At 47.4% G+C, this 25,171-nt stretch overlaps 2 protein-coding genes across 2 annotated transcripts; both read left to right on the top strand.

The window, feature by feature from the left end:
• The first annotated feature begins 12,065 nt into the window (after positions 1 to 12,065).
• On the top strand, positions 12,066 to 19,927 carry LOC123070690 (GTP-binding protein At2g22870). Its single transcript, XM_044493982.1, has 4 exons — positions 12,066 to 12,714; positions 13,555 to 13,624; positions 14,409 to 14,571; positions 19,368 to 19,927. The coding sequence occupies exons 1-4, from the start codon at positions 12,183 to 12,185 to the stop codon at positions 19,584 to 19,586; spliced, it is 984 nt and encodes a 327-aa protein (XP_044349917.1). The 5' UTR covers positions 12,066 to 12,182; the 3' UTR covers positions 19,587 to 19,927.
• A 2,925-nt stretch (positions 19,928 to 22,852) lies between these two features.
• LOC123065632 (uncharacterized) lies at positions 22,853 to 24,379 on the top strand. Its single transcript, XM_044488876.1, has one exon. It carries the CDS (start codon positions 23,068 to 23,070, stop codon positions 24,034 to 24,036), a length of 969 nt encoding a protein of 322 aa, XP_044344811.1. The 5' UTR covers positions 22,853 to 23,067; the 3' UTR covers positions 24,037 to 24,379.
• The last annotated feature ends 792 nt before the right edge of the window (positions 24,380 to 25,171 follow it).

The following is a 25,171-nucleotide window of genomic DNA, read 5'->3' as shown; positions in this document are numbered from 1 at the left end:
CTAGACATACTTTCGATCCTACAAGTGGTATCAGAGCTTTGGTCTCCATTTGCTTTGATTTCCATAGCTTTTGGTAGTCATAGCCTTGGTTTCACAACCTAGGAGAGTATGGCGTCTAGCGAGGGAAATTACCACCGTAGAGGTCCTTACTTTGATGGTACTAATTTTGCTAGTTGGAAGCATAAGATGAAAATGCATATTCTTGGACATAACCCCACCATTTGGGCTATTGTGTGTATTGGCTTGCAAGGTGAATTCTTTGATGGGAGGGAACCGAACCGTGAAGCCACCGCGGAAGAGTTGAAGATGCTGCGATATAATGCTCAAGCTTGTGATGTCCTCTTCAACGGATTGTTCCCCGAAGAATTCAACAAAATCAACCGTCTTGAGAATGCAAAGGAAATTTGGGGTACTTTGATTGACATGCACGAAGGTACCGACTCCGTCAAGGAATCCAAATTGGATGTGCTTCAAAGTCAACTTGACAAGCAAGATGAAGGATGGTGAAGGTGTCGCTGAAATGTACTCTAGGCTTGCTCTTATCACAAATGAGATTGCCGGCTTAGGAAGTGAAGAGATGACCGGCACATTCATCATCAAGAAGATCCTAAGAGCTTTGGATGGAAAGTATGATATCGTGTGCACATTGATCCAAATGATGCCCAATTACAAAGATCTCAAGCCAACGGAAGTCATTGGAATAATTGTTGCTCATGAGATGTCACTCAAGGATAAGGAGGAGCTCCACAACAAGTCAAGTGGTGCTTACAAAGCCTCATGTGAAGCTCCCACATCATCAAGTGAGAAACAAATCTTCAATGAAGAATTGAGCCTAATGGTGAAGAACTTCAACAAGTTCTACAAGAGTAGAAGCAAGGAAAGAAGTTCCAAGTCAAGGTCCTACAATGACAAAAGATCTTCTAGTCATGAGCGCAATTGCTACAATTGTGGATGACCCGGACCTATTCCAATGAGTGTACGCACCCTACAAAAGAAAATAAGATTCTCCAAAAAGAAGAAGTAGAAGAGAAGAATCACCATCGAGAGAAAGAAGGACTAGAGATGATTGTTATGAACGAAGAACATTCTAGAGAAGCAAGGATTCAGAAAGGAAGGACAAGTCATCAAGGATCTACACAAAACGAAGACATCAAGCTCATGTTGGTGAATTGGTATCCGGCTCCGACTCCGACAATCACTCCGAGAGAAGCTATCACTCTGACTCCGAATATACTCAAGATGAAGGTGTTGCCGGTCTAGCACTTGTGTCAACCAACTCCTACGACATATTTGATTCACCAAATGAAGGACTTGGAAGATGCTTCATGGCTAAAGGCCCAAAGGTATCACACCCCGAGTATGTTGATTTCAATAGTGATGAAGATGACTTGTTAGGTGATGATGATTTACTTGTTGACAACTCTAGTGATGAATACTATGATGAAACATCAATTAATCATGCTAATCAAGATAAAACGAATGACAAAAATAAGGAGAAGAATGAGCTCCTAACTAAAGAACTAAACACTCTTAAGTTAGCTCATGAAAATATCTTAGGAGATCATCGAGAACTTTTAAGGACTCATGAGAAGTTACGCTTTGAAAAGCTCAACCTTGAGCAAGAACATGAGTTTTTAAAAGCAATTAATGATGATCTTCGCAAGAAAAGTTCTTCTTACATTGCCAAGCGTTTACTCTTATCTACTTACATGCCTCAAGTCAAGTCTAGTAACAAGAATAAGAAAGATTCTTCCTCTAATAGTAACAAAAATCATGATAAATCTAATGTTGTTGCTTCTAGTAGTTCTCTTGATTCCACTAATGATTCTCTTAGCCAAGTTACACTTGAGCAAGAAAATAGCTTGTTAAAGGGAATTATAGAGAAAGGTGTTTACAAGAGCCTTGCTCGGAGTAAGCAATTCGAGGAAATTGTACGCAATCAAGGAAGGCACCGGAAGAACCAAGGTGTTGGTTTTGAATGAAAGTTCAATGCTAATGGAGTTGAGTGGGAAGAAGATCAATACCCCAAGATGAAGTTCGTTCCTCAACAAGAGAAGTATGATCCTACTTCTTTCAAAGGGACACAAGCTCAAGATGATCTTCCACCACAAGACCACAAGCAAAAAGGCAAGGATAAGCTTCAAGAGGAGACTGATGCATTTGAAGAAGCTCCTAAGGCCTTGGTCAAGTGGGTTCCCAAGACTACATCAAGTTCTACTTCATCGAGTACAACTACAACTCCAAGGATTCCCATCAAGATGATGTGATCCCGAAGAAGAAGAACTAGAGAGTTCTTGAGGGTGACTCCGCCAACATATTTCACTCTTATCATTTTGGCAAGGACAAGTGCAATCAACTTCCACATCTTGCACTAGTTCAAGGAGTCACAAACCCTCTTGTTGGTAAGACAAGGGACAAGGTAACCCAATGCTTTCATAGACATCATCTTGTGTGTGTGCATCACTCTATGTCTATGGATATCCTTGTTTGTTCCTTGTGGGACTAACCCGTGTAGGTATTGAAAATGCAACTCACTCCAATGGATTGCTTCAAATGATCTACATCAACATTGAGCATCCACATCTTCAACACCTACATGAAGTCATCATCGACAAACACCCAAGGTTAGTTCATCCCTCTTAGGGGGGATCTCACATCTAGGGGGAGCTTTACTCAAAGAATTGAGCCAAAGCAACTATAATGGTGTGAACACAACAATGCTTTATGTAAAAGTGGTAACCCCACTTGTGCTTAAATGATGAGTATGACCTATGATCAAATGTTCTCATTTGACTCCTAAGTCAATATACTCATATATAAATGACCTAGTCATCGCCAATTGCTTGATAGATTCTAGAAGTGTTTGTGCATGCTTTGTCACATATTTCATTTGCCATTTTATTGTGTGAGCATGTTGGTTGCATAATTTACTCATTCGAGGACATCCACTTGTAGCTTTGATTGTTTGGTTTCTTTTCTTTTGCCAAGTGGATGGACAAGAATGCCTAAGAACCTTCTCTAGCTATCTATGCTTTTCTTGTCTCAAACTCTATTCATGTTATATCACAAAGTTTGATCAAGTCAGATTCGAATCACTCTATGTGAGGAGCACTCGGAGTCCCCGATTCGTCATAGACTTAAACTTACAAAACCTCTTTGTGTGATTCGATCTGACCGATTCAACCTTTTCGGTCACATCGAGATCACTAAGTTGATCCAGGTTTTCAATCTCGGTGCAACCGATTTGAACTTTTTGGTCACACCGAGTTGCAGTAACTGCTTGCAGTTATGCATCTCGGTGCCACCGAGTTGTTCCACTCGGTCACACCGACAGGGTCAGGCTATATATACCCCCGGAGCAAAATTTGGAAAAAAATTCGAAACTCTTTGCCCGCGCATAGCCTGCTCTGCCTCCTCGGGTCTCCGGATCGTCCTCCTCGTCGCCAGTGACCTCCCGCCGCTGGTCTCCGCCGCTGTCAACGGAATTCTGCTCCGCCATTGTCACCGTAGCAAATCCATCACCGCGTTCGGGTATGGATTTGAACTTTGTGCTATTCCTAACTCCGATTCCTAGCACATAGCATTGCCAAGAATCTTGCCACGTTTGAAATCACTCTATCCAGCGAAATCACTCCGTAGATTAGTTTTGGACTGAAAATTTAGGGTTAGGTTTCCGCCGAATTCATCTCGGACCGACCGAGTTGTTGAAATCGGTCTCACCGATTTGGCTCAAGCCAGTGCACATGTGATTCTCGGTCTGACCGAGAATTGCAAATTGGTGTGACTGAGTTCAATTCTTTGTGAAACCCTAGCAGTCTCGGTGCCACCAAACTATGACTCGGTCTAACCGAGTTCACTAGTTTAGGTTCCAAAAGCTGCTTCGGTATCACCGAGTTTACAAATCGGTAGCTCTGAAATGCTTTCTGTGGAAAACTAAAACTAAGTTTTTGACTCATTTTTTTTGCAAAAACCTCTGTGCTTTGTGATGCTCATCTACTCTACCTCATCTACATCTATTCACAGGGTCTGCTGTCAGAGTTTGCATCATGTCAGATCAGAGTGACAGTTAGAACAAGTCTGAGGAGCAAGCTCATATGAGTGAGGGCACTAGTCCCTCCAGTACCTCAAATGATGGTAGCAGGAGCACACCTAGAAATTTGCCCAAGGCAGCCACCAGGGCAAGGAAGAAGAAGACCTCAGATTCTGAAGATGAGGACTATGTGGTTGTTGAGGATGAGGCCAATTCTAAGAAGAAGGTGCTGAAAAAGGAATATGGCACAACTGCTACCACTAAGCCAGGAATGAAAACAAAGGTTCCTGCCAAGAGAGTTCCCATGTCAAAGGCCAGAGCATCCACTCAAGTACCTTTGGGATCAGAACCCAAAGAACCAGTTGTGGCTGAGAAGAGAAGGAAATAAAGGGTCAAGAAGACCATGGCCAAAGTTGTTGGAAAGCCCTCAATGATGGAAGAATAAGAGGAAGAGGTTGCTCCACCAGCTCCAGCTACATCAACAGAAGCCTTCGTACTTGGAGCCATCTTTACACCATCACATGAAGACCAAGCCTGAGAGTCGTTTAGCACTATGCATTTCTTCATGAACTTTTTGGTAACTTGTTGCCAAAGGGGGAGAAAAATGTATAGATCATAGGCTTCAAGAGAGAGTGTTGCTTTTGATCTCTCTTGTTTCTTTTGGTGGTTGAACTTCGTTATTTGTGTGCTTGATACATTATGCCTTTTGTGAGATACTTGGATGATCATGTGTTTGATCATATGCTATGCTACATTAATGCTTGTTGGATGATATTATCTATTATTTCCTCATATGATCATTCACTTTGCTTGGTGATGAGTGTATGTGTTTAACTATTATCATTTTGAGCGCTCCACCAAGATGTATGTGACATGGAAGAGTAACCCATGATCCTAACTCATTGTGCATTTGCAGTCCAAAGCAAATTTTAAATAATGCACAAATTTAGGGGGAGCTCTTACTTTTCACATACTTCTCAAAGCAACAATGTTTTTAAATCTTATTATCATTTGTCGAATCTTTGATCTATATGTTGTCATCAATTACCAAAAAGGGGGAGATTGAAAGTGCAACTATCCCTGGGTGGTTTTGGTAATTCCTAACAACATATAGCTCATTGAGCTAATGCCATTTCAAGATAAATATTTCAGGAAAGCTCAATGATTGGCATGGCATGGATGAGAAAAGTGGATCCCTCAAAATGCTAAGGACAAGAGGATTGGCTCAAGCTCAAATCTCAAGACTCTACATTTTCTATTTTAGTGATCCAAGATCACATTGAGTCTATAGGAAAAGTCAATACTATCAAGGAGGGGTGAGGTGTTTCTTAATGGATTTCTTGCTCAAAATGCTTAGTGATATGCTCCAAAGCCCTCAACTACTTTATCACATCCACATATGACCTAAACCAAAAGTCCAACTCGGCCCCACCAATTCTTTCTATCCGGCGCCACCGAGTTCAGATGTCATAGCCACTGCCACAAACCCTAGGCAAATCGGTCTCACCGATAGGGATCTCGGTCTCACCGAGATGGGATTGTAATCTCTCTATTTCCCTTTGTAACATTTCGGTCCAACCGAGATGAGCGATCGGTCCCACCGAGACTGCAATGCAAACTCTCCGTTTCCCTTTTGTAACATTTCCGTCTCACCGAGATGAGCGAATCGGTCCCACCGAGTTTGCCTGACCAACTCTCTAGTTAGTTTATTACCAAAATCGGTCTCACCGAGATTACATTATGCCCTAACCCTAACCATATCGGTCCTACTGAGTTGCATGTCGGTCCCATCGAAAATCCTAACGGTCACATTATTTGCTAAATCGGTCCGACCGAGTTTGACGATTCGGTCCCACCGAGATTGGCAAGTTGTGTGTAATGGTTAGATTTTGTGTGGAGGCTATATATACCCCTCCACCCACTCTTCATTCGTGGAAAGAGACATCAGAACGTGCCTACACTTCCAACATACATTTTCTGAGAGAGAACCACCTACACTTGTGTTGAGGCCAAGATATTTCATTCCGACTATATGAACCTTGATCTCTAGCCTTCCCCAAGTTGCTTTCCACTCAAATATTCTTTCCACCAAATCCAAATCCTGTGAGAGAGAGTTGAGAGTTGGGGAGACTATCATTTGAAGCACAAGAGCAAGGAGTTCATCATCAACACACCATTTGTCTTGGAGAGTGGTGTCTCCTAGATTGGCTAGGTGTCACTTGGGAGCCTCCGACAAGATTGTGGAGTTGAACCAAGGAGTTTGTAAGGGCAAGGAGATCACCTACTTCGTGAAGATCTACCCTGGTGAGGCAAGTCCTTCGTGGGCGACGACCATGGTGGGATAGACAAGGTTGCTTCTTTGTGGACCCTTCGTGGGTGGAGCCCTCCGTGGACTCGCGTAGCCGTTACCCTTCGTGGGTTGAAGTCTCCATCAACGTGGATGTACGGTAGCACCACCTATCGGAACCACGACAAAAACATCCGTGTCTCCTATTGCGTTTGCACTCTCCAAACCCTTCCCTTTACATTCTTGCAAGTTACATGCTTTACTTTCCGCTGCTCATATACTCTTTGCATGCTTGCTTGAATCGTGTTAAGATTGCTTGACTTGTGCTAGGTTGCTAAAATCTTCCAAGAACTAAAACTGGCAAAAGGCTAGATTTTTATTAGGTCAAGTAGTCTAATCACCCCCTATAGACATACTTTCGATCCTACAAGTAGACATCAGTGGGGGGCGCACCCAGGGGATAGGGCGCGTCTCCCTGCCTCGTGGCTTCCTCGTTGCTTCCCTGACATATACTCCAAGTCTCCGAACGTATCAGGGCGCAACCAGCACTAGGGTGGAGGAAAGGTATTTCTTCAAATCCTGCAGCACTGCCTCGGCCTCCGGGGTCCACTCCATTGGACCCGGCTTCTTCAAGATCTTCAAAAGGGGAAGGGCACGCTCGGCGGATTTGGAGATGAATCTACTCATGGCGGTGATGCAGCCAGTGAGCCGACACACATCCTTGATCCGCTTAGGTGCCTCAATCTGCTTGATGGCCTTGATCTTGTCTGGGTTCGCCTCAATCCCGTGCTGCGACACAAAGAACCCGAGAAGCTTGCCGGACGAGACACCAAAGACACACTTCTCAGGGTTCAACTTGAGGTTGATCTTGCGCAAATTTGCAAACGTCTCTTCCAAATCTTGCACAAGTGTCGCCTTGTCCTTGGTTTTGACCACTATGTCATCCATATAAGCTTCCATATTTCTATGTAGTTGGGGCTCAAAACCAATTTGGACTGCTCTTGCAAAGGTCGAGCCAGCACTCTTCAACCCGAAGGGCATTCGTAAAAAGCAATACGTACCACATGGGGTGATGAATGTTGTCTTCTCCCCATCTTCTCTTGTCATGAAAATTTGGTGGTAGCCTGAGTAGGCATCAAGGAATGATAACAGGTCGCCCCCGGCCATGGAGTCAACAATCTGGTCGATGCGTGGCAACGGGAAAGGATCTTTCGGACAAGCCTTATTGATATCTGTGTAATCAATACACAACCTCCACTTCCCGTTTGCCTTGCGCACCACCACCGGATTGGCCAAACACGTCGGATGGAGTACCCCTCTTACCAAGCCTGCCGCCTCTAGCTTCCTGATCTCTTTCGTGATGAACTCCTGCCTCTCCAGAGCTTGCTTCCTGACCTTCTGCTTGACGGGCCGCGCATGAGGACAGATAGCAAGATGGTGCTCAATCACTTCACTCGGAACACCGAGAATGTTGGATGCTTGCCACACAAACACATCGACTTTCGCCCACAGGAAAGTGACGAGCTCGCCTTCCTATTTGTTGTCGAGGGTGGAGCTTATGGTGAAATCCCCTCCTGTGCCGTCCTCTCTGACGGATACCTTCTTGGTCTCTGGTGGTGCAACTCTGGACTTCTTGCTCTTACCGGTGGAGCTCTCTGGCACATCCTCGATGGGAGCACAACACTCCGGAGAGGTGCGCTTGCTGGAGTGGATGCAAGAGGTCTCGCCGGTCTTCTTCCCTCCCGGGACTCCAGCGGCAGGAGCAAGTGCCTTAGCGGCAGCTGCTGCAACTGCTTCCCGGTAGAGTTGGTCGGTGCAGATCAGCGCGTCCTTCTTGTCGAAAGGGAAGGTGATGATGTTCATCGGCCCCGGCATCTTCAGCGTGTTGTAGGCGTAATGTGACGCTGCCATGAACTTGGAGAGTGTCGGGCGACTGAGGATCCCGTTGCAGGGCAAGGGGATCTTGGCCACATCAAAGACAATCCTCTCCGTCCTGTAGTTCAGCTCTCCCCCAAACGTCACGGGCAGCATGACCTTACCCTTTGGCCGGCTTCTCCCCGAATTGACCCCTTGAAACGTGCCCGTCTCTTCGAGGTCTCCATCAGGAATCTGTAGCCTTTTGACCACGATCGACGAGATCAAGTTCAGATCGGCCCCGCCATCAACTACCATCTTTGTCACTCGGAGGTTGCGGATCGTTGGTGAAACCAACAACGGCAAACACCCGACCGCAGTTGTGCAATCAGGGTGGTCCTCGGTGTCAAAGATGATAGGCGTGCTGGACCACTTTAACGGCTTCCATGCATCGAGTGACGACTCCACCGCTATGATCTCACGTGCCCACTGTTTGAGTTGGCGGTGAGAGGTGTGCAGCGAGGCGCCACCATCGATGCACATTGCCTCTGTAGCTTTCTGAAACTCATGGTCGCCGGACTCGTCGTCCTCTTCATGATCATCATCTTCCTGCTTCTTATTGCGGCCCCGGGCATGCCTCTCTTGCTGGTTATCCTTGCCGCGGCGGCCTCCCTGGCCGCCATGCTTCTTGTCGGATCCTTCGGCACCGTCTTGACCATTCTCCTTGTCCCGCCTCTCATATTCAGCTTTCTGCTTCTCGGCGAGCAACTCAATTTGTCGGCAGTTCTGGAGGTCGTGGCCTTTGGTGTGGTGGATCTTGTAATACTGCTTGTCGAAGCTTCCCGGCTTGTCGGCCGCCGCCAAGGCCCAGCAAGTGGCACACCTGGCAACTTCCTTGCCGGGGTCGCTCGCCTTGGCCTTCTTGGCGGTGCCGGTGTAGTCGGACCCCTCGACAGCAAGTACAGTCTCGCCCTTGCGCTTCCTGTTACAGTGCCGACCCTTCTTCGTCGGGGCAGCGGTGTCGTCCTCCGTGGAGTCGGTTTCCGCACCGGCGTCCTCACCGGGGTACTACCTCCCCTCTTCCGCCCGAGCGCACCTATCGGCCAGAACATAAAGTTCGGCCACATCCCTGACCTTATTCATTGCTAGCTCCTCACGCATCTTGCGGTTACGCACATTCTGATGGAATGCACTGATCACGGCGGCGGGATGAACGTCTGGAATGTTATACTGCACTCGGCTGAATCTTTGGATGTACTTGCGTAGGTTTTCTCCTTCCTTCTGGGGGATAATATGCAGATCGCTTGCCTGGCCATGAGCTTGATGGCCTCCAGTGAAGGCGCCAACAAACTCATGGCATAGATCCGACCAAGAGTAAATGGAGTCCACCGGCAAGTGCATCAACCATGACATGACATTGGGCTTGAGCGTCAAAGGGAAGTAATTGGCAAGCACCTTATCGTCGCGGGCTCTAGCAGTTTGCATCGCGATGGTGTAGATGCTAAGGAACTCTGACGGGTGAGTCTTGCCATTGTACTTCTCGCCAACGTCGAGCTTGAACGTGCGGTGGGAGGGCCACTGGAACTGTCGCAGCTCATGGTAAAGGCCGGACAACCCACCTCATAGGGTAGGCTACCATAGCCTCCTGGTGCCGAGTGGTCCATAGTGGGTCCTGCCCGCCTGTCCGATTGGTGACGTGCGTCACGCCGATGCTCGATGGTGGTTCGAGCGTCTTCAAGGGCTTGCTCCCGAAGAACTTGACGCTGGTCGCGGTAGGTCCGCGGGTCGGACGATGCTATGGAGATATTATCGCAAGCGTCATCGCGATGGATCGACACCCGCGGTGGCTGGCGTGGGGGAGGAGAGTGCACCGTGGCTTCATCGCCCCCGGCCCTTCCACCGCTGGCATGCGGTGGCTCGATGGAGCGACGACCTACGGGCCCTGCTGGCCGCGTCTCATCTTTATTAGCGATGCCGACGAGGCTCCGGACAGTGGCTCTCCACCCGTCGAGCCTCTCCGCGGCAGGAGGAAAGTCGAGGAGCAGCTGCACGCGCGCTAGAGCTTCTGCTGGTGTGGGCGGCGGCGAAAGCTGCATGGCCCGTGACGCGCTTCGACTTCTAACTATGTTAGAAGGAGCTCTATCATGGCCCTACGGTTGTCCACCATTTTCGCCAGCATCCCGACGTGCATGCTGGCCTTCCTCGTCCCGTGAAGGACGCGCATGACTCTTCCCAGGGCGGCGCCCAGGGTCACCAGCGGGGTGGCGCTACTCACCGCGCATAACTTGGGAAGAACACGCCGTGGGCGCCGGTGCTGGTGTCTTGGAGGCCGCCACGCCGCCGTCGGGCGGCATGGTAACACCCCTGGAGGGCCCTGCGCCGCATGCGGGGGGCCCAACTCAATCTTTGGAGTTTGCGGCGTGCGGCCCATCGCCCGGCGCACGTACGACTCCGCTCGCCAGGTCTGGACTGCCAGGGTGATGTGGGTGTTCGCGGGCCGCGACACGGGTTCTTTCCGCGACCGGCCTGCTACTGGTCTGCATCGGCACAGGCAATCCGGTTCCGGATGAACCGATCGCCGTAGTCGTCTTCCTCTTGGGAGCCATGGCGATGAAGAGCTGTTCGACTCGCTGCTAAACCAGATTCTCATGGCCGCGCCCCCTACCTGGCGCGCCAAAGATGTCGGTGGGAACGACACCTATGGGATCACGGGAATCCCTACTACGGTTGCGGGGCGTGGGGTTGTGAGAAGAGCGGGATCGGCAGTCAGCACAAGCACACGGGTCGTTTACCCAGGTTCGGGCCACGGAGACGCGTAATACCCTAGTCCTGCTTTGGTGTGTATATCAGTGTTCTTGGAGTTCTTGAGCTAGCTACGATGGGTGTAACCTGTCCCAGAGTCTGAATCCTTCTCCTGGATGCCTTGGCCCTCCTTTTATAGTCAAGGGAATCGCCAAAGTGGCACACAGGAGGTGGCGTCGGTATACAGTGGCTAAGCTTATCGCTTAGCCATTACGGGACAAGACACATTTAATGCGCCCCTTAGGTGTCCCTCTCACTTTACCGCCGCTCCACCCTGCTTCGACATGCGCCCGGGCCAGCAAGCGGTCAGCGCCATGTAGGCTGGCAAGTTGCTGAGGTGGTGCAGTGGTAGGGCCTTCACGAAGATTTGCATGCCACCACGTAGGCATGCGCTGAGTTGGCTTGGAAGCCTCACGTCGACACGCAGGTGCCTGCCTAGTTGGTGTGCTGGCAGATGCATGGGAGCGGCGGTGGAAACTTGGCGGGCGTGGGCCTGGCTGTGGCCCCGCAGATGTCCTCGGCAAGGGCCTTGTCGGGGCCCCGACAAGGGTCTTGCCATGGCGTCATGGTCGTCCCCGGTAAGGATCTTGCCGGAGGTCTTGTGGGTTTCCTCGGCAAGGATCTCGCCGAGGTTCGTCATCTTCTAATCTTCATCTGATTTGGAGTGTTCATAATCTTCACAAAGATTTGCATGCCATCATGGAGGCGCCTCCCGAGCCTTGGTCCCAACGTGGTCGTCGGAAACCTTGGGCTCGAGGGTGACGCGCTCCGCTGGCATTGGGCAAGTTGCCCCGGCAAGGTTCTTACCGTGGCTGCGAAGGCTGCCCCGACAAAGGTCTTGCCGGGGGAGTCCACCTCGCCCTCTTGCTTTTTGTGTCTTGGCGTTGCTTTGATCATCTTGCGGCTTCGGCCTCCTTCCCTTGCCTCGCCAAGTGTGACTTTAGGCGTGGCTCTGACTGCTCGTGCACAGGTAGAGGGGTGTAGAGTAGAACCCTTACTTCTGTACACGGACACAAATTTAGGCATGAAAGTGATTGCATCGGACAGGTTGAGGCACCCGTGGTATATTTAACTCTTACTCATTGTAGCCCTTCCGGTCCCACCCAATCCATCCCTCCGAGCCTTTCCACTCCACTCCGTGCGCCCCCAACCACGCCGCACACTTCTCGCGGCCTCCAAAACCCAAATCCCTGACCGCCGGCGGCGGCGATGCTCCTCTGCCACCGCATCCTCCCTCGCCTCCTCTCCCTCCCCTCCAGCGCCACCTCGAAACTCCTCATCCGCCCCTCCCGCCTCCCTCCTCGCCGCCCCTTCCTGCCTCGCTGCGCCGTGCTCTCTCAGCTTGCGGCCCCCCAAACTGTAGACCACGCCGACGCCGAAGAATCCGCTGACCACCTCGACGCCGAAGAGCCGCAGGAGCCCCAGGAGCCGCAGGAGGTGCTGGTAAAGCTCCCCCTCGACCGGCTCTTCCTGCCACCGGGGGCGAGCGTGACCCCGGGGGACGAGGAGGTCGTGACCGCGCGTGTCCTCAAGGGTTCCAACATCGTGCTGGGCACGTACGCGCGGGGCGATGCGCAGGTGGTTAACGCGGATTTCATAAAGAGCAGCGTGCGACCCGATGACTGCCCCAGGGATGGGCTGCCCGAGTTCGCGCTCGTCGGCCGCTCCAACGTCGGCAAGTCGTCACTGCTCAACTCGCTCGTCCGCCGCAAGCGCCTCGCGCTCACCTCCAAGAAACCTGGTAGGCCGCGCTTAACTTTTTTTGTTGCCTAATTATATGCTGCAACTGTAATGCTGTTGGGGTTTAAGGTTTAGGTCCTCTCGTTCCTACTTGCTAGGAGGCGATTACCTAGTTGATTCGATACCTTTGACTTAGGACGTAGATGTGCTTTAGCAAAACTGTTCTGGATATGGTAGAAGCGGGCTATTCTGGGTTTTGAGTGCACAAATGCGTTCATAGGGGGGCACCTTTTAGGGGATATGATTGGCCTGGTTCTGGGTTTTAGTGTCCAGCTCTAAAACTGCACATTAATACATTATGCGTCTGCATCTTACACCAAGCTGTTCAATTCTATTCATACATAGAAAAGCTTGTTATTCTTTCTTCATACATGATTCTTTTCTCTTTATAAAGGTCATGCACACCGATGATAATAATCATCTTGCTATACCTGGTTATTGTTGTAATGTTGGCCTTTCAGAGGGCATGGCACTTTGGTCTTCGAGGTTTGTTTTGTTGGCCACATGTCATGTTTGATGTTTATTTTATATAAGAGCTTATCTGTCGGCCCAAACTGAAAAGAGAGCAGAAAGACCATGAAACTGTGCTGTCTAGTTCTACATCATTTTTCTTTTGCCAAACTGTTAAGATATTTTGGTTTTATTTCTGCTAGCACATGGAACTGTGTGGTCTAGCATCAATATATTCTCTAGAAATATGTTCAGGAACTAATAACATGACCTTCTGCAGCTGTTCGTTCCTGGGCCTTTTACACGATATACTGCAGCAGAACTTCAATATTATGAAACCAACTCTGCATCCTAATTTCATTAATTTTCTTAATTGTTTTTATCATTGCAGGCAAGACCCAGTGTATCAATCATTTTAAAATAAATGACAGTTGGTACCTTGTTGACTTGCCTGGTTATGGGTATGCTACTGCTCTTAGCCCACTTTCAGTTTCTGTATTTTCTGTAAAAGGTTTTTAAGCATGCAGACGAGCATATTAAAATGTTTGACCACTGAACTTCAAGCCTGCTTTGTTGCCATGAAACTTAACCCTTCCTAATCTTCCGTGCCCAATTTCGATATTACAGATCCATTGGAATTAAAGCTGACACATTACTTGCAAATATCGATATTCTTGAAATAGATAGAGTAATTTAACTTTACTCCTAAATTGTGAATTTACTTTTTAACATATCGGCCCCCGTTAAGTTAATGCCCTACTGAATGCCTATTTTCAAGTTACTGTCTACCTACAAATAGTTCATTAGTGGATAAGTTCTATGGTGCATAGGTAATATCTGTAGTAACAGGAAATGATTTGATTAAATCATGGTTACTTTTTTGGTGAAAAGCAGGGTACTTCAACCTGGAGTTTTAGACTTTGTACGCAAACATGATTATGCTGACCAAATTTGTGCCAGTCATTTTAAATATATTTGATATTTGGGAATTTAGAAGAGTGTTCACACCATCTTTATTATTTTGAGTTACACACTGATATGTTGTATATGCGAAAAACACTTTCTGGACTTGTGTCTTCTTTGAACCTGCTTAATGTAGGCTAATAAAAATCGAAATATACGTGTTTATTCGGACATACAGCATATGAGGAAAGGATCGGTGGCAGTAGAAAATAAAACTCAACTGGTTGGAGCTTATATATATTCTCCATCTTCTGGTTTTAACTAAAGTATTTATTTGAACAGATATGCTTCAGCACCACAGGTAGCTCGTAAAGATTGGGATGAGTTTACTAGAAATTACTTCCTTAGCAGGGATAATCTGGTGTCAGTTTTTCTCCTTATAGATGCAAGTATTCCTGCTAAGAAGATTGATCTTGACTATGCTAGTTGGCTTGGGCAAAACAAGGTAAGCCATCCTTTCCAAACATCTAAATCTTCATGCCGAAAGATGTTGAACTAGTTAGCTATCTATACCTTTTGCATATTGAACTATGAATGATGAGAGTACATCATGGTACACAAAATTAATGAATCTGTTACCCGCCACATTGAAAGATGTGTTACTATACACATGAAGTTCTTTCTTTTTGTTGTTCTGATTAAACAAATTACAATGCTATGTTAGACTTTAAGCACTCAATGATATATATTTTCCTTATTTAGTCTGAGTCAAAAGGAATGTATCATGTCAGACTTTGCAGTACGAATAATTAGGAAATTATTAGTGACTTATCAGGTTTCAAAATTATTTATCTTACTTTTCTACCATGAACTAGGGATTATTTTAGGAATTTTACTCTTGTGCATTTAAAACAGTAGACTTCTGTCTCTTCAGGGACATCTGATATAACAGCACGCTTCTTGAGATTTATTAAAATACACTCAGATCATTAGTGTTGTTCGGCATGCTCGATGGTTTATTCATTTTTGATGAATAATCCTGCCAAGTTTGAAGTATTCGTAAAAAAGTTACTATGGTCTTATCACAGATTTGCTGGAAGAACAAATCTGTCTTAGTAAGAAGGATTAAATATCAAATTCAACAAGTACTTGACAGGAAATTTTTTTATCCATTGGTGGATGTGAAAACATCCAAGGAGTAGAATACAGGGATTGGAATGAAAACAAATGGAAGTAGCATCGTTCACGTGGAGAATTAGAGAGTTCAGATAGAGTGCTCAGAACAGACAATGAGGGGCACCCCTTATCATGACCTACGAGGGGAGGGGTGTTCCCTGTCTAGCTTTTTCCTCCTGCCCTAAAGAAGGAGCATTACGTACACGTCATCTGTCATGTGGAGCTGCACATATGCACACAGTCGCATTGAAACCACATCTGAAAGGGAAAACATAAAACCCTAAACCCAGTTCTTCAAGTAAATGGGGATCTTAGCTGTTCCAATTCCAATCTTATCAGGAGATGCATGTTAGATTATCAGTATTCAGTAGGAGTTATGCCATACTAGGAGATGGCACAGTCGCATTACGGACTTGGTCCTGTACTACTATAGAATGGGACGTACCTTGCATTAGGGAGTTCAATCAATCAATATACAAGGGCAAAAGGTGGTTAGCTTCTGATGAAACCTCACCCTCACCTCTTCGCGCGCCACGGTACAGAACGGACCACAACTATGGCCTCCAGCACCTCACAACCACGCCCTCCAGAAGTTGGGCTGTGTGTTCTCTTCTCGCGACCCATAAGATCTCGCGACCAACTCATGGCTCTGGCACCTGGATAGCAAGCTTCCACGCGCCCCTGTCCATAGCTAGTTCTTTGGTGATACTCCAAGCCTTCAGTTCTCTCTTAACGGACTCTTCCCACGTCAAATTCGGTCTATCCCGACCTCTCTTGACATCCTCCGCACGCTTTAGCCGTCCGCTATGCACTGGTGCTTCTGGAGGCCTGCGTTGAATATGCCCAAACCATCTCAGATGATGTTGGACAAGCTTCTCTTCAATTGGTGCTACCCCAACTCTATCTCGTATATCATCATTCCAGACTCGATCCCTCGTGTGGCCACACATCCATCTCAACATATGCATCTCCGCCACACCTAACTGTTGAACATGTCGCCTTTTAGTTGGCCAACACTCAGCGCCAACAACATTGCGGGTCGAACCGCCGTCCTGTAGAACTTGCCTTTTAGCTTTTGTGGCACTCTCTTGTCACAGAGAATGCCAAAAGCTTGGCGCCACTTCATCCATCCGGCTTTGATTCGATGGTTCACATCTTCATCAATACCCCCATCCTCCTGCAGACCCCAAATATCGAAAGGTGTCCTTCTGAGGTACTACCTGCCCATCAAGGCTAACCTCCTCCTCACACCTAGTAGTACTGAAACCGCACATCATGTATTCGGTTTTAGTTCTACTAAGCCTAAACCCTTTCGATTCCAAGGTTTGTCTCCATAACTCTTAACTTCCTATTTACCCTCGTCCGACTATCGTCAACTAGCACCACATCATCCGCAAAGAGCATACACCATGGGATATCTCCCTGTATATCCCTTGTGACCTCATCCATCACTAAGGTAAAAAGATAAGGGCTCAAAGCTGACCCCTGATGCAGTCCTATCTTAATCGGGAAGTCATCAGTGTCGACATCACCTGCTCGAACACTTGTCACAACATTATCGTACGTGTCCTTGATGAGGGTAATGTACTTTGCCGGGACTTTGTGTTTCTCCAAGGCCCACCACATGACATTCCGCGGTATCTTATTATAGGCCTTCACCAAGTCAATGAACACCATATGCAAGTCCTTCTTTTGCTCCCTGTATCTCCATAAGTTGTCGTACCAAGAAAATGGCTTCCATGGTCGACCTCCCGGGCATGAAACCAAACTGATTTTTGGTCACGCTTGTCATTCTTCTTAAGCGGTGCTCAGTGACTCTCCCATAACTTCATTCTGTGGCTCATCAGCTTAATTCCACGGTAATTAGTACAACTCTGAACATCCTTTTTGGGTTTCATCTCCATAAGAGTGGCTGAGCTTTTACGTTGGCTCGCCAAGCCTATCACAACCCTCCTCCTTTACCCGGGCTTGGGACCGGCTATATTGAGCTAACATAGGCGGAGTTTCTCTTCTTAACAATACAATCTGCTTAAAATATTGGTGAGGGTGTATCATAACAAAACGAACCACATACATTCTAGTAAAATGTAGGAGCATTATCTTCATGTTTTTTGTTGGGCCACTTTGTTTGAGCCTTTTATATTTTCCCTTTCAGATGTGGTTTGTTTTGAGCTGTTTATTTTTGTCTTGGCTATTCTGTAAATACGGCAATGGTTTAATTTTGGGTTAAACTGCTGCAACATTAACTATACTTTTGATGTGCTTGTCCTGGGGCAATTCATTTGAGCATATTTTTATTTCCGTGCCCTCAACATGTGATTTCAGCAACATCATGGCATCATAGGTGATCCTTGAGATTACTTTTCCTTATTATTGCTTTGCCATTAACCGTATAATAGGGATAAATTCAAAAACAAACCATCTCTTTTGTTTGAGCCACCATCCGGAAACACCGTGAACGATAACAGAGTACATGCCATCAAGCCTTCTACGAAGGTCACCAAAACGGGCGCATGAAGTCTTCTGTGGGTACAATAAATGCAGCACACACATAAATCAGTGTTGGTTGGGCACAGAAACCTCATGAAGATGAGGCCATTCAAATGAACAATCCAAACCCGCAGATAATGACCTGAAGAAATTAATTACTGTAACATGAAAAGCACTTTCCGGCCAAAAAAAAAGAAACATGAAGCACTTTCCGGCCAAAAAAAGGGAACATGAAAAGCACCGATTTGGACTTGGAGAGTTCACTCTAAGTTGTATAGGATGTTGCTGAAAGCATATGTAGAGAGTAAAGGAATAGAGTTAATCTAGGTTGAAGTGAATATACTTCAAGGAGTGTAGTAATGCAGTAGAAAGGAAATATAGCACAGACAAAGAGCCCCAACAAAAGGAGCATGAAAGCAATATATATCCCTATATTTGCCTAAAATGAATGTGTTTTGTTGAATTTGCATTATCAAACTCCTGCCAAGATTTCAATATTTTAGAATGATATTTAAAGAATAATAGGTTCCCAGAAGTACTTAAAGAGTTCAGAGGCCACCTTATAGTTAATTTAAAGCTTATTGTTTCAAGTTTGAACATAAAAGTGACAAGTATGATCTTCCCAGTCATCATTGTGAAGTTAAAACATCTGTAAACTCCTAATAAGTTTCTGATTGTAATATGTATCTGAGAAATGTTTTAGTCATTTGATAAAATAGCATGCTATGGGGTCTCTTTGCTGTTGAATGCTGTTGCCACTGGGGCTTATGACATCGCCTTCTTTTTTTTGGATAGTGTCCGTATATCTGTCTCAAGACCCTACCAAACCTGCCGAGTGCAGCTTGACTGAGGAACCCCCAATCTCGTATCGGGGAGTCAAAACTTGTCAATTCCAAGTAAATCTTCAGGCAAACTCAAGTCCAACAACATGGTAGTATCTTAACACAGTAATCCTGCCTTGGAGCTAGTTCTAGTTCCATACCACATTCTTTGTGCAGTACTGCAGTGTCCCCACTGACTCACCCACCCTTTGCAACAAAAGCCTGAGCTTGTCCTAGCCAGTCAATAACGATCAGTGGTGTTTCCGTAAGCGCTTATGTCCTTTTATTGGTGCCTCTACACCCCACAACCATAATTTTCCCTTTTGTGAGATTCAACCATCCTCTCTTTTGTTTTTTGCAATTTAATGCAAAACACTCCTCTTTGGTCATGGACCTATGTTTGCATCATTGAATGTCCTGAGGGCATCCTTTTACATATTCCTCTTTCCTGACATATAGTAATGGAGCGGCCTTCTGTACAAGTAATAACAGGCAAGATCCAAATCATGCATTATTGTCTTCCATATGTATTTATCTTGATGCATTGATGTCTAAATCTGATATAAGTTCTTTTTTTTTGCATCGGAATCTGATTAAAGATGTCAGACTGTTAGTTATATATCTGTTATGTTTCTTGCAGCGCTTATACAGCTACCACTTCTGCATCAAATATGCACTATTGTTAATAGAAACATGGGATAAAATTGATAGCTAGCTGAACAGAAAATCTTGAAAACATTCAATTTCAATGTTCTTATGTTTATTTTTTTGCAGATGACTGTTCTTATGTTTAATTTCAATGTTCATGTTTCAGGTCCCAATGACCCTCGTGTTCACAAAGTGCGACAAGCGCAAGAAGAAGAAAAATGGCGGCAAGAGACCGGAAGAAAACGTAGAATGCTTCCAGAGTCTGATTCGCGAATATTTTGAGGCGGCGCCTCCGTGGATAATGACGAGCAGCGTAACGAACCAAGGCAGAGACGAGATACTTCTGCACATGTCTCAGCTCAGAAACTATTGGCGCAAGCATTAAGAGGAGGAATTACAAGAGTAGGACTGAAGCAATAGCAAACCGCATGCAGGCGGCAGCCGCACCTTTGCAATCAGGATTTCACCAACCAATCCGCCTTGCCTTTTGAGCTGTTGATTGTCCACGATTGCATGATGATTACTCAATCAACAGGAAGGCCGAGAATACAGACAAGCCGCTGAAATCAACTACCCTGTTTTTTTCTTCTATATTTGTACAACCGTACAGTCTCAACGTTTTGTCTTTGTTACTTTCTGATTATAAGATTGTGCGTCCTGTATGTAGATTAAAGAAACTCCCGTGTCAGCTAATCATCATCGGGAATCCCACACGTTTGTTTGTTATTTGCTCCCTTGGACCCTGCATCACACAAATGGCAGGAGGTGCGGGCACCTCTTGACTAGTCAATGATTTTCCCGTGCTGTACAGCACGCTGTGAAAGTGCCACATTATTGGGATCCATTCTACAGTTGGTTCCTTTCATCCCAGAGCAGATTAAAGAAAAGGTCGAGCCGGTACAGGTCTGCCTGGACTCACTGGACGCATAACCCTGGTCAGATAATTGCAGGCTAGCTGCACTGTAACGTGCTCTTATGTTGTTATTCATGCATGCATGCTTGGTTTGTTAGGCCTATCTGTCATGAGTTTTGTATTAGCAGTATCAGCACCTGTTTGTTTGTCTTTATAAGGTCAAATCTTTAAAAGCCGTGCGCCGTCTACGCGATAGGCATGTACAGATGCTTGCTTCCAGTCCCAACGAACAGCTCAGCTGGGCTCCTTCCTCCGTTCCCCACAGCTGGTGGGCGCGTTTGCCTGTCACTAAACTCTAAACAACCCACTTAATGCCACGGAGCAGCGCTCATTTAAGAATTAACAGCGTGTACTACAGCCTATACGCGGTTGTTTACGTAGGTTGATTGAAAAAGTATACTGATGGTACCGGTATGTACTTGCTGCTGGTCCTGTAGCAGCGGTGTACAGACAGGCAGAAAGGCCCAGAAAGACTGCAGCGTTGGCATGGTCAAAACTGGCACACGGTGACATGGCCGGCCGATCTGTGCAGTAAACACAGAGGTGCAGCCTTGCAAAGACCTGCTGCGCGCGCAGAGAATGTATGCCCGATCGCCAACCAAATCCCCGCTTCCTTTTAATCGGAAAAAGTCCATTTTAAACCCTGAACTTGTAGAGGTTAGGCGAAACGAACCCTCAAGTCCAAATCCCGGTCATTTCAACTCTGAACTGTATAATCCCGGTCTAGATCAAACCTTGACGAATGTCAACCGGGATTTCTCTGGCTGGGCTCTGCTGGGCCACCCCATTTGTTCTTTTTTGTCTGCAAAAAAATTGTCTTTTTTTTTCTGTTACACGGGAGCTCGACCCGACGCATGCAGTGACACCTAGCTGGGCCGGCCCATGGTGTACAATAGCGTCCGTACTAGCGTAACAATTATTCTCAAAAAAAAAGTAGCATAACAATTTGATTGTCGAAAAAGATAAAACAACAAGTCCTACGATTCGAACTACGAACCTGTAGATCCGAAGGAGACTTGCTAAACCAGTCAACCTAACAAGCCTGTGTTACCAAACTGGAGTGCGCAAGTTTAAGAAAAAAAGTTAAACGCAGAATCAGGGCGGGTTTTTTGGTATCCTTTCCTGCATTTTTTATAAAAAAGAGTAATGTTTGAAAATCTGACAATTGTTGAACGCGTGAATCTTTTCCCAAAGAAAGTGATTTTTTCCCAAATCCATTGAATTTTCTTTTGAAAAACTGTGAGCTTATTTTCAAAATCATTGTACTCTTTCTAAATCTGTGAACATTTTTTTCAAAAATTGTAAACTTTTTTTATTTTAAAAATCTGGTTCACGAGGTTCTTATTTTTTGTTTGCTACTTCCTACTAAGTGGCCACCGGTTTTATATGGTTCGAAATAATTCAAGCACTGTTGACCATGGAGTGTACCCGTCCTCCGCGCTGGGCCGCCCCATTTTTTCTGTTGCACTGCTAAAGAAATGCGAGCACCTTTTTTATGTAATGCGTGAACCTTTTCTCAATATGTTTGTTTCAAATTCATGAATCTTGTTACAAAACCCGTGGACCTTTTAATATACATTGAACATTTTTTTGATACACAACGAAAATTTCTTATATACACATTAAACATTTTTGTGATATACGCTAAACAATTTGTAAATACATAACAAACACTACAGTGATATGTGCTAAACAATTTGAAAATACACAATGAACGTTACTGTGATGAATACTGAACAATTTGAAAATACATATTGAACATTTTTTTCATATACACTGAACATTTTTTTCTTATATGCTGAACATTTTTAAGTACATAAATGAATATATTTTTAATATACGAACATTTTCTTAAATATATGATGAACATTTTCTTAATACCTGATAAACTCTTGTATAATACACAAAAAAGAAGAGTAGTAAAAATAAACAGAAGAAACACAGCTTGTTCATCATATTAAAGTATTATTAATGATTAAAAATACACAATGAAACATTTCCTTGTAATGTATTAATGGAAGAAAAAGAAAAAGGGAAAAAAAGATAAAGCCAGAAACAACACGAAAGAACCAGAAATGAAAAGGCAGAAAGAACATGCAAAAACCAGAAAAAAAACCAAAAAGATAAAATAAAACAAAAAGTCAAACGGATCCTGGCCATTCTTTGCATTCCCTGTCTGGCAAACGGATCCAGGGTCTGAGTTAGACCGGGATTATACAGTTCAGGGTTGAAACGACCGGGATTTGGACTTGAGGGTTTGATTCGTCAAAGCTCTACGAGTTTAGGGTTTAAAATGGACTTTTTTCCTTTTAATCGCAAACTTTTCTGTGCTGAACTCCTGATGAAACCGGTCAAATTGCACCGTGTCCAGCACCACTGCACCAGTTCTTACGAAGTTCACAGAGGTCGGTCGGCCACGTTTGCGATCCCGTGCGCTGCTCACGAGCCACCGCCCTCTTGCGCCGCACGGACAAACGCAAGGCGACAGTTAGCGAGGGCCATTAGGCCAATCTTGTCAGTAAGCTAAATCCAGGAGGGGAGGTAAAACGAGATCCAAGACGACGCAGCCAGCGATAATGCATGCAGCAGCAGCGCAGCAGCATCGCGCGTAACCGCCTCCTCGGGGCCGGGCCATCTCCCCACTACTACTACGTTGTTACGTGGCGCCTGTCCCCATCATCTCGCCGGACCGGAGGGGCCACGACCGTGTCCCCCCATCCATCCATCCCTTGGTTGGCGGTTTTGTTTCGAGATCGCGTCGCGGCACGGGGCGGTTAAAAGGCCAGGCCGCATTAGCCCGGCACGAATGCGATAGTAGACCAAACCAACTCCAGCCGATCCCTCCATCTCCCGCCCTCCTCCCCGCAGCTCGCGCGCTCTCTCTCTCTCTCTGTCGAGTGTCCACGCACGCACGCACGCACACAAAGGACTGGGACGACAAGTCGCCGGCGCGATGGACGGCTCCGGCTCCGGCGTCGGCCGCAAGAAGCTCAAGCACCGGCTGGCGGCCATCCTGTCGGTCTTCTCCAGGCGCTCGGGTGGCAGGAAGCGCCGCGACGACGACGCCGCGCCGCCGGCGCTCGCATTGCCCTCCTACGGCCGCATCGGGGCGGGAGGCAAGAAGGCTGCGACAGGCGACCACCACGACCGCCGCCTCTCCGTCTCCGCGCGCCGCACCGTCCCGATGATCCGCATCACCATCGACTGCGCCGGCCGCCGCTCCGTCGACGCGGCCGACCCGTCCCTCCTCGCGCCGCTCGACGCCGACGACATCAAGGCGGAGAGGGCGGCGCTCAAGGGGACCGGGCTGCCGTTCGGGACGAGCGAGTGGGAGGGCCGCAAGTGCCCGCCCTCCTCGCCGTTCCGGGCGGCGCCTCTGCCACCGCTGCCGAGGTGGAAAGAGCGGCCCAGCAACGGCGACCGCAGGCTGTCGACGCACTCGTCGCGCAGGCTGTTGAGCAGCTCCTCCTCCGACGACGAGTACGACGAGGACTCGCAGAACCTCTTCTCGTCCAGAAGCTTCTCCTCCGACTCGTCCGACTTCTACAACTGCCCGCGCAAGAACGCCGCCAAGGCGCGCGCCTCCGTGTCCGGGCCCTGCCGCGCGCCGCCGGCCGCCCCGCGCTGCGGCGCGTCGCAGAGCTGCCGGTACAGCTTCGAGATGCCGCGGGGCTCGACGGCGTCCGCCGCCACGGACGGGGGCTTCGCGGTGGTGAAGCGCTCCGCCGACCCGTACGAGGACTTCCGCAAGTCCATGGAGGAGATGATCGCCGAGTGGCCAGAAGGCAGCGGCGTCGGCGACGGCGATGGGGAGCACAGCGCGGAGAGCTTGCTGGAGACGTACCTCGTGCTCAACTCGCCGCGGCATTACCCGGTGATCCTCGCGGCCTTCGCCGACGTGCGGGAGACGCTCTGCCCCTGAACTCGATCGGATGTCCGGCTGCACCGGTGCGATCGATGTTGATAGGATTAACATTGTGGAGCGAGAGCGAGATTAATGGCACACGATCGAGTTGGACATGTGCGATGTTGCGCGCTTACGTGCGTTGTCTCCATCGTTCATTCATGGCTGGATCTTGACCAGCTAACTTGTGCTTAGTTGGGAGTTCCGGACTCCCCCTCTAGTTCTGTCAGTGATGGTACTGTACCTTAGTTTCTTCATGTTAACTTCTACTAGTCCAGCGTTCTGCTACGAATGTTCTCGTCAGTTTGTGCGTCCTGTAAATACGTGATATATTTTGAAGGTATTTTCGAGTTAGTTTTCCTCCTCCCGCAAAATCAACTTATTCAAATTGCAAATTCAGTCGACCTACATATGGCTATTGCGATAGAATCATCTTTGCTTGATTCAACTCTGGGTAAAAAAAATAAAAAAATTCCTGTCAACATTTGACTCTGAAATTCGCTTCATAGTACGTATCTCCTTCGTTGAACGAGCTCCCCACGAAGCAAAACTCAATCCCCGAGAGCAAGAAACGACGACGCACATTCTTAGGCGCATGTGGATCGTTTCCAACCGAATACTCTAATACGGTCTGGAATATATTCCGTGCTTCGTTGTGACTCTGCTCCTATACAATAACCAAACAAAATCCGGGAAGGAGTAGCCGGCAAACAAAGGAGAAGTGCCAAATTGGCAACGTCCGGCCTCTCTCTCTCAAGTAAACGCAGGCGGGCGGCAGGCGTATGTCGCGGCCATTACCGGATTTATAATATGCAAACGGAAGTCTTCGGCGTGAATGAGTGTGTCCTGGCTCATTTGCACCCCCCTGCTTGGGTATGCATGCGCTCGCCGGCTAGCTAGGTATGCGCAGCCATGTGCGTCGGGTTGGCGCGGTTGGTGACCGCATCTGGTTGCTAGATTGGTAGGAACGGGAAGTTGGGCCGGGGGCGGCCGAACGAACCGCACCAACCAACCAGCCACGCACGCACCCGCGATGCCGACGTGAAGCGTGGTACACAGATTGCACCAGGCAGGGCCGGGCCGGTCGCCATCGATCGGCCGCGCGCGCCGGCACGGCGATTGATCGGGTCGCGGCCACTGGCGCTGGCACTGG

This window comes from Triticum aestivum, chromosome 3B (genome assembly GCF_018294505.1).
Source record: "Triticum aestivum cultivar Chinese Spring chromosome 3B, IWGSC CS RefSeq v2.1, whole genome shotgun sequence".
NCBI classification, from domain to species: domain Eukaryota; kingdom Viridiplantae; phylum Streptophyta; class Magnoliopsida; order Poales; family Poaceae; genus Triticum; species Triticum aestivum.
Note: the sequence above shows the minus strand (reverse complement) of the source record. Positions and strands in the feature narration are given on the sequence as shown.

Coding starts and splice junctions, on each gene's coding strand:
- LOC123070690 (XM_044493982.1), top strand. CDS start 12,183: ATGCTCCTCTGCCACCGCATCCTCCCTCGCCTCCTCTCCCTCCCCTCC. Junction 13,625..14,408: donor GTTGACTTGCCTGGTTATGG/GTATGCTACTGC, acceptor TTATTTGAACAG/ATATGCTTCAGCACCACAGG. Junction 14,572..19,367: donor GTTGGCTTGGGCAAAACAAG/GTAAGCCATCCT, acceptor TTCATGTTTCAG/GTCCCAATGACCCTCGTGTT.
- LOC123065632 (XM_044488876.1), top strand. CDS start 23,068: ATGGACGGCTCCGGCTCCGGCGTCGGCCGCAAGAAGCTCAAGCACCGG.